This window comes from Plectropomus leopardus, chromosome 18, assembly GCF_008729295.1.
Source record: "Plectropomus leopardus isolate mb chromosome 18, YSFRI_Pleo_2.0, whole genome shotgun sequence".
Lineage (NCBI taxonomy): Eukaryota > Metazoa > Chordata > Actinopteri > Perciformes > Serranidae > Plectropomus > Plectropomus leopardus.
Window position 1 is genome coordinate 5,984,488 of NC_056480.1, and position 10,261 is coordinate 5,994,748.

Below are 10,261 nucleotides of genomic sequence, written 5' to 3' on the forward strand. Positions count from 1 at the left end.
GTAATTGAATATTTTAAACACACAGTAGACTTTTTGCTTCCAGCTGCAGATGTAAACCATTTTATTATCTCTCTTAATGGAAAATCCCTGTAATAATCTCATAATAGGAGCTATTTAATGCGCTCTACAGCAGCATTTTAATTTTACATAAAAGTCACAATAATTTTGTATTGTATATATATACAATATTTGTATATATAATATACAAGATATTTTTTGAATAATGTTTGTACAACATTGTTTTAACGTGTTTTCTTACACCCAAAAATGAGCATTTATAAGCAGAAGGGCAAGGCAGGTTTATTTGCATAGTACATTTAATACAAGGCAATACAAAGTACTTTAAAAAGCAATAAAATATAAAATTACAGATTTACAATAAGAGTACAGAAAAAAAGGTATAAAAAGTTAAAATTAATTGCTAAATTATTTACATTTTTTAAGAAATAAAATCTAATAGCAAAAGTGCAGACAAGAGGTGCAATGATTAAAAAATATATTAAAAATCAAGTCTGAAAATAAATTGGCAATCAATACCGGATGGTGTACACTGAAAACCCCAGGCTGTAGGATTTAGGGACACCTATAAGGACAGCTGTAAGTGTTTACTAATGTATTTGCCAACAAATATTATAAACTATTCTATGTGTACAGGTAATGAATGGTTGATAATAGAAACACAAAAAATCTTGTGTTTGACATAATTGCTAATTCAAAATTCAATTACAGATTACAAATGAATAAATACTTAATTAACAAATATTTTTAATGAAATTAATGTGTGTATACTGCACATTTTACATTGGTAAAATGTCATTTGTCTGCTTTATATATTTTTAATTACTGTATTTGTATGTGCATGTGCACTAATTGTATGGAAGTGACAATAAACTGATTCTGATTTAAACTACATTATAATGTGAAATAGTTGTAAACAGTATATCCATACGTCTTATGAAGGTTAAACAGGGGGAGTAAGTAAATTTCTACCATGTGGCATCATTTCTCTGCACAGTTTCCATCCATCACACGTGGATGAGGGTGCTGAGCAGCAGCTTTAAACCCTCCACACTTTCTGTATTGTGTTTCACTCTTCGGTCTAACGTTTCTTCTCGGCTACACGACATTTTTTTGCGGTCAGGAGCAAACTGCAGGGTCCCGGGAAAAGAAAAAACAAGATATCATTTTCCCTCTCATTGACCTCCATTTTCCACAGTGGTGAGCAGGAGGTCTGGGGACGATTAGAGGCTTCAGCTGCGGCTCCATCCTGCCACTACTCATTAAGTCAGGATGGACGCTACATGTGTATATGAAGTGATGAAGGCTGCTCAGTCGTGTGTGTGGCATTTTTAAGCTTATTCACATGCTGATGGGCTGCTGTTATAGGTCTCAGAGTTCATGCTGGAGGTTTTGTTGAAAACATTAATGTTTTGAATTATAGCCCGAGTTGGAGTGAGGATAAAAGTTCAGAACTAAATCATCCTGAAATGTCAAATATTCACATGTAAATGTGCCGCCACCTGCTGCTCAAACAGGTTAGTTACATCAGTTTCACTAAAATACCGATTTAATACACATGAAGCAAAAGGTGTGAATTAAAAAACTAAATTAAAATCACATTTTGGTCTCCTAAAACCTCACCATAGAAGCCCACTGCTTAAGCATGGTCAAAAATCAGCTCTTTTTTTTTTTTTTTTTTTTTTTTTTTACTGAATGAACAAAATAAACAAGATAATAATCTTGTTAATCCTTTTTTTCCTGATTTAACAAAATGCTAATCTCAATTCTTGTTTTTTATTTTAATTACAAGGTAAGATTTTTGTTAACTGTTTTTTATCAATTTGTTTTTCTTTGAATTAATGAGATCATCTCGTTAATAATGAAAAACAGCATTTATTTCTTTTCTTAAATTCATGCATCGTGCCATAGATTTTAAACTAACTCTGGCAACTATTTTAAAATCACAACAGTTGATCATTATAATAAGATATAGAAGATATAATAGATATGTATTATATATATAAAATACGACTGATGGGGGGAATTTAATAATAATAAAAAATAAATAGCTTCTCAGATAAATTACATAATGAAGAACAAAAAATAATGCCCAATAGTTATTACCCTAGTATACCTTAATTATAAAAGTTCCTAAAACTTTGATTTTATATCTCAGTACTTTGAGAAGCTTTCTCAAAAGTTAAAGTTATAAGACACTTTGACATCATAAAAGTTTGGTGGAGGACTTTTAATTAACTTTGTATCTCATAATTATGATAGTGGCTTACTATTGTGTTGTAGTATCTTTTAATTTTAAGAAACTCAAAATTATGAGACACTGAGCCAAACAGTGTGACTAACGGCTGTGGATATTTAACTAATTTCGTAGCTCACTATTTTGAGAAAGATTCTCATAATTCTGACTATGCATCTCAAACATACAAGAAACTTTCTCAAAATAATGAAACAAAATGACAAATAAATCTTTGTTGCTGGACATCAGTAAGAAAACAGTAGTAAACTATATAAATTATACATTTAACTAACACCATATCTCATAAATATGAATTAAGTATATTATAAAAATACAAAATCTTCTCAAAATGATGATCAACTTTCAAAATGAATAAATCATCTCATAACGATAATAACTATAAAATAAGAAAAAAAAACAGTTCATAATAAAATTACCCTCCCCCATAGTGGCAGATTTTAATTCCTATTTTAAAGACAAAGTCGAGTTTAATTCAACAAAATATGAAACATATTTTATTAAAGAATTATTATGTACAATAATAAAAAAAAAAAAACATATATATATTATTCAAAGCTCGCACCGAAAAGCAGAAATTGAATCTCTGGGAAGTAAATTTGGTCAAAACGTCCATCACAAGCTACAAAAAGTGGACTGTCAGCAGGCGAGGCAGCTTTGTACGAGTGAAGAGCATCATCCGTTATTTCCAGACTGCATTAAGACCAACATGCTGTTAATCACCCGAGGCTCTAATGGTGTAACTGGCACAGTACTGGTCTGTGGGGATCCTGAGCAGAGCACCGCTCGCTGGTCACATGAGTCATTATCAACAGAAAACACACAGTGGAACAAACACTGCGCTTTCTCTTTTTTACACTGGGATTAAACCGGCTTAGAGCACGCAATATTTCAGAGGAAAATGAGCGGGAACTTGACTGAAGTTTGGACTGGAAAGTTTAGTCCCTGGAAATACGGTTGATTTAGACGCGCTCATATTGATAAGTGCTTAAACTGGATCAGAAGTCTCTTTCAGGAGTATTTATATGTAACAGAGTACACAGAAGTAACTGGCCGAGAAGGTAAACATCACTGACTTTTACTACCCATAAATGTGCAGAAAGTAGGAATCACTGTTTAGTTTTGGGGTTTTTTTTGGTACATGTGACCTGTAATACTTGGAAAGATATATTTCTGAACAACACATTTCATCTCCGTGTTGATCAGACTGAGTTTTTATCATTCAGATAATCAGTTGCAGCTCCTGCTGGTTTCACATTCAGTTTCACACAGTAAGGCCACGTGTTTGACAGGAGACGTGTGCTTTCATATCGTTTCTCCACATCCCTGCCCTTTTTTGTAAACCGAAGAGTTGCACACATCTCCTGCCCTTTAGACCGCGCTGCCGTTCAGCGCTGCGTACTTCAGGCCCGTCAGGTTGTTGCTGGACATGCTGACGCCTTCCGGTGAGGTGCCGACTTCAAACACTTCATGGATGGCTTTTCGGAAACAGTGAAAATTGTACTCTATCAAACCTGAAAAAAAGAACAAATACACAGTTTAAAGCATTTAATTTCAAACGATGAAGAGATTTTGCAACATAAAATGCAATTTCCAAAAATCTCTGACACCCCTTTTCTACAAAAAATGAGCACGTGAATACAGGCTGTTTTTTTTAATGCTGGATAACAAAAAGGTAGTTTGTCTTCTTTTAAAAAGGAAACCAGAAAACTGACAAGACGAATTCAATACACTAGTTAGCCATTTCGCACATTAACAACACAACCTGATGTTTAAAGAACAAATGACATTTACTGTGCACTAGTGAACAATAAAACAGTTATGAACCATTTCAGCTTAAGAGCTCAGAGGCTAAAATCATAATCTTACCTCATTTAGCAACTTTGTTTCCATTCCTCACTTCTCTTTCTCTTCTCATGCACTGAGCTGAACTGAAAATTAGAGATTTCTCTCACCGACGAGCTCTGCTGCCAATTCAACACGCTGAACTGGCTGAAAAGTAGCCAAAAACGGGCGACTAGTTCCAACGGAAAACGCAAGACCTAAGCCGGACGCTTAACAACGGCCTGACTTTGACCGACGGCCGACCGCCTGCTTGGTGTGTCAGGGCTCTTGGGGAAAGTCTCAGGCTGCAGTCTTGACCTGTGTTTCCTTTCCAAGTAGTTCAGGGAGGAAACTCCACATTCACAAATATATTTATGTGTATTTTCAGACGTATTTAAATTTTTAGAAAGCAAATAAAACGGAGTAACTCTGAGGACCCCCTGATAAAGATTCAGGTACTGGACATGATGTATCTAGATGTTAATTTCATGTGTTGTACTGTACATATACTGTTGTTAAACCTATAACAATAATTCATATTTTCTAAGTTCATCAAGTTTTGCATGTAAAATCCTAATTTGTAGTTATTAGCAATTATAGCAGTCAAAGTAAAAAGTACAGTATTTTGGAGTATTAAAAAGCATAAAATTATTTACTCAAGTTATGTACAAGTACTGAATATTTGTACTTAAGTACAGGACTTGAGTAAACTGACTCCAATAAACTCCGATAAACATAACAACAGGTAAATATGTTTTACATTATTTGACATCTTTACGCTCTCCTCACATGCATGTATTCTTTTATACTGTGAACTTTTGCAAATCTGTCTGTGATTAATATTTTGCACATTCCTGCACAAACTGTGCAGCTCTTCCACTTTAAAACATATTTATATGTGTATGTGCAAACCTTCTCAGCAATAAACTGTTTTTGATCGTAAAATAACAATGGTGTGTTATCGATATAAACAGGGTGGATGGTACGCACATATAAAAAAACACATACAGGTGCTGGATAAAAACATTTAAACTAAAGTGAGAATCAGACAGGAGATATTCACACTATTTAAACACGCGGTAATTTTAATTGTGCAATATTTCGATCCAGCGGATATCTTCTTAAGGCACTGTAAAAAAAACAAAACAACTGACAAAGCCTGACGAAGATCTCTGTTTGAGCGAAACGTTGCACACGTAAAATAACAGGGAGCTTTTAATACAGTGTGCGGCTCTCCTGTCTGATTTTTTCGGCTCTATAGACATTTTAAATGAGAGACTACAATGAAAGATACATAAAAGTTGTCATGTTTTTTCAGAAGCTCAGTTTTCCTCATTCACACCAAAACACCTGGCCAGCAACTTGGAAGCTGAGCTTTTTGGGTGTGAAAAACGGTGACTTAGTGTGAACAGAGAGCCAAAACAGAGAGAAAAAGATGTGCTTTTAACAGTTTGCCAGCTGGAAGAGGATGTGCTCCATAAATCAGCTGCAGGATCAAACCACATTTTTAATTTTAGACATTTTTGAGTCGGCAGTTTCACACTTCAATCACACATTTAGGACATCCTGTTTAATAACACCACTGTCTACTAATGAAAGCTCAACTGCGTATAAAGTGTACTGACCTTTCCTCTCGAAGCTCTCCTCTCTGAGGATGCAGACGAGAGCGAGGAACTTTGTGACCTCTTTCAGATAAAGCACTGTAGTGTTGTTGAGCTTGATGATGGCCGAAGACTCTTTGTCATAAGCACAGCCGCTGCCATCCTGCATCAGCCTGCCGAGACGGAGAAGACAGAAAGGCACATTTAAAATTTGATCTGACGGTTACAATCATTGCCAACACTTAAAACAAATATAATTCTTCTCACCCGTAAATGCAGGAGACATCGATGACGACGTCTATCATATCGCAGCAGAGCTCGTAGGACTGCATGTCCACAGGAGAGCTGTCTGTGGCGATGTAAATCTTGCTAACAACATCAAACAGGAACGCTTTCTCGATCCCAGAATGCTGTAAAACATGAAGGATGTCAACACGAGAAGGCACAGACGGGAAACACTTTATTCTGTGGATAAACAAAGTAACTACGTACGGATATGAAAATGTTCAAAAGGTTCTCCAACGTTGGTAACTGAGGGATGAGCTTCTGGACGACTTTACTGAAAGCTTCGAATATGGAGTGGTCGTAGATACTCGTCAGGTAGAAGCTGAGGATGGACAGAAGGAGAGGAGAGCTTAGAAAAGACACAGATACAGTCACCAAACAGACCGCAGTTCCAACATTACTAATGATGCTGGCTCACTGCGAGGACGAAAAAATACACAAATCCAGCTGTTCCACAGTGACAAAGTCTTAAATGTTTATCATCTTAAATTAATGTTAAATCTTAATTTATGATATTACCAATAAACATCTTACATAAAGATAGGGCTGCACGATTTTAGGTGCAGTTTTAAGGCACATTAGGTAATTTCACAAGTTAATAGCAAACAAGTAACACCCAAAAGTCACGTCGATAACTTGAAATCATCATCTCTCTGTTTGTCCGTAGAGCACGTGTAACTTTAATTCTGTTAGAATACAATTATAAAAGTTATCTCTATTTGTAGTAATGATCTGCAGCTAAATCTTGCAGTTAAACTTGTGCAGATGTGTCGGACAATAACCTGAGGTGAAGCTTCTCCAGGCTGGCGTCTGCCAGATCGTCGTTGGCCCTCTGGTGAATGTCCCTTTGTGTTTCGATTTTGTGGTCGTCTGACAGACCGTCTACTTTATGGATGAACACCTCGAAGTTGATGTCTGGATTCACTTTGTAGGCTCTGGATACGGTGAGATGTAACCGCCCGAGGGCCTCGACGTAGTCATCCTAGCAACAGGGAAAAAAAGTGACGTGTTAAGTCATCTCACACAGGAAGCGTTTAAAACTAATGTCACACTTCTGTCATCCTACCTGAGCATCGATGACAAAGATCAGAGCGCCGGTTCCTTTGAATATCATCTCACTGTCAAATGTAGGGTCGAAGAAGTCCACCTGGCCAGGAAAGTCCCAGATCTGGAAGTTGACAAAGGAGGTGCCGGAGATGTCGTCCTTGTAGATTTTGTTGGTGCTCTCAAGAAACAGCGTCTCGTTGGGTGACATCTTGTGGAATACAACCTTGTCGGAGGAGCAGAGGGATTATTGTTTTGGGTCAATGTAGATACTTTCAGTGTCTTCTCTGATTCACAGTCTTTATTTTCTTACGTCTTTGTTTTGCTTTTAATCCAAGTACCCCCCACACTGACTTAATATTATGTTTTGCACTTTACTGTCACTTCTGTCTACTCTGTATATGAATGTATGTATACATATATGTGTGTGTGTGTGCGCGCGTATAAAACACCTGTTTTCCATCCTAGAGTACAGATCCCTCCTCTGCTACTGCTTCAAAACAAGCAATTACAGCTAAATAACATTACTGCTTTATCAGCTATACTAACATTTAAAAAGAGACATCCAACATTAGGTTATCTGCTAAATTTTACTGCCCACACTCAGTCATTCTTTTCCAAAAGCTCAGTTTTCCTCATTCACACCAGAATATCTGGCCTGTAATCTCAGATTGTGACCGCTTTGTAAATAGATTTTAGGATGTACAAAAACTCTTAGTGTGGACAGAAAGTACGCATTGTACAAAAAACTGAAAATTAAATCTTTCATAAAGGAGAGATTTATTGCAGGACTAATCTACTGGTTGTGGTCATGTGTACCTCATCAGAAAATCAAAATAAGGTTTATTACAAAGTAGGATTTCACATTCAGTGAATTAGGTGTTTGTTGCATGCAATTAACATTTTAAGGGAAAATAAAGATAAAAGAAAAGTACTCCAAAAGTCAAGAAGCTTTAGGTTTTGTACAGTTTTTTTGCAGGATGTGCAAAAACATTGATCAGGCAATGTGAAAGAGTTCACAGTAAAGAGAATATGTGTGCAATGTACAAGGATACGTCTATTGTGTCAAACATATACATACATACATACATATTTTTATATTTCTGAAACTTTACATACCAGTTTTATACATTGTAATGTAACATAATGCATACATTTCTATATTTTTACACACTTAACATATTTCAGACATAATACATATTCCATATTATTGATATTTTATTTAATATTTTATGCTAAGGGTTAACATAACTTCTCTCTCTATGCCTCAACAGTAACATTATACAGTTTCCCCGGGGATCAATAGAGTAATTCTGATATTAGTCCAAAAGATGTGTTTAAATGTAACACATTGAGTTAGATGTGGAGAGGTAACTGTAAATCTTTCTTGTAAATATAAATAAAGTTATACTTTTTTTCATTAATGCTTAAATTTTCATTGTTCCATTTTATACCCCATATAGTTTATCTTTACTAATTTAAATATTTTAGTTTGCATTTTCTGTGTGAGTAACATGAGGGAGCTACAACTGCAAGTCCTTACGCAATCCTGTGTTGAATAATGACAAAAAGCCGGACCTTGACCTTAACAGCAACACAACTGCAGCTTTGTAAACAATCATAATGTTGAATCAATAGTTTCTAAGAAACTAAAACAATTTGAACAAAACCTGAATATTAGAACCTCCTTAAAGGAGGGATTTAATCCTCTGAAACCTGGACCAACATGAGTTTTGTTGTGCTGCTCTCAGACGCCTTTCGAAAGTATTTTGACATTTGAACTCTGTGCAAATTATTTCAATTTCTTTCAAACACATGGGAGACAAGGCAGTGAGCAACTTGGTAAGAAATGTTCAACAAATATAAAAAAAAAAAAAAAAGTAGATTTAGAAAATTATTTTTAAAAAGCTAGAGAAAACTGTAAAAAAAAAAAAAACAAACAGCTAGGGAAGGACTTTATTTAAAATGATCATAATTTTATATTTAGAATTAATTTCTAGAACTATTACAATTTTATAGCACTTTTTGCATGCCATTTTCTCGTTAGTTTTTTTTTTTTTTTTCAAATTTCATATATTTTCAAAGTGATTTTCAGGTAAAAGCAAATAAGCAACTGGGCAAGAAATGTTCTACAAATTGCAATTTAAAAAAAAAAACAAGGGAAGCAAGGGAAAACTGTATAGGACAAAAACACAAACGCTAGGAAAGAACTATATTTAAAATTCTTATAATGCTATACATAAATGAATTAATAAATAATAATTAAAATAATAAAATAAAATAAATATAAAATAATAATAAAAAAAAAAATAATTAATAATTAATTATATATATTTTTAAAAATAAATTTCTGGTAAAAGCCAATGAGCAACTGGGCAAGAAATGTTCTACAAATTGCAAAAATACTAATAATATTTTTTAAAAAAAAAAAATATAAACAATATAAAGATACAGTATGTACAATGGCTAAAACAAACATCATTAGCATAAAAAGGCACAAAATATAGAAAAACACATTGCATTCCTCCCATGTTTTGACAGAAATCAAGCCAATTTGCTTAAGTTTCGAAGGGAAATGTTGAATCTCCAACCAGGTGGACCTAATTAACATTAACATGGTTAATATGTGTACATTGCATTATTACATTTACCAGTCGTGTTACTTCAGATGTGTGTTTTAAGTTGACTCTGTGGTGTGCAGTTTGGTTGATTTACCTTCTGAATAGATGACTTTCCACTCCGCCTCAGCCCCATGAGCAGTATCCTCGGTTTGTCAGCTGCTGCGGGGCTCTCCTCCTCCACCCCGTAACCAAAAGTTTTGGGAAACGACCCCACAACATCCCCGTAGCTCCCACTTAACGCGGGCTCCTCATACAAAGACATCTTATACTTAACTAACGAGCCTGCTCTCTCTCTTATCTACTTACTCTCTCCTCCAAAGTGTGTCAGCGTTTGAAGTTTTGGCTCTCTGGTTGAATAATCCGCACCGCAGGAATGTTGTTGATATTCACAACCAGCTAGCATGGCAGGCTAATTAGCTAGCAGCTATGAACGCGGTGTTTAAATGTTGAAATACCAACGTCAGAAAGCAACGTAACCACACGAAGTTAAAAATAAAAGATACCAATACGTTAAATAACCAAAATAGTGGAAAATGTGTGATTAATTCAGGCTAGAAAACAGAAAGAAATACTAAAAGAAAAAAAGAAAAGGCTAGTCACAAGTTATATTTCCG

General features: G+C 35.0%; 1 protein-coding gene across 1 annotated transcript; it reads right to left on the reverse strand.

Annotated features, from left to right (window-relative positions):
- Positions 1-2,703: 2,703 nt before the first annotated feature.
- rragcb (Ras-related GTP binding Cb) lies at positions 2,704-10,256 on the reverse strand. Its single transcript, XM_042506900.1, has 7 exons — positions 9,742-10,256; positions 7,049-7,252; positions 6,765-6,964; positions 6,190-6,304; positions 5,965-6,107; positions 5,722-5,870; positions 2,704-3,786 (listed from the first exon to the last, which is right to left on the reverse strand). The coding sequence occupies exons 1-7, from the start codon at positions 9,907-9,909 to the stop codon at positions 3,644-3,646; spliced, it is 1,122 nt and encodes a 373-aa protein (XP_042362834.1). The 5' UTR covers positions 9,910-10,256; the 3' UTR covers positions 2,704-3,643.
- Between the last annotated feature and the right edge of the window lie 5 nt (positions 10,257-10,261).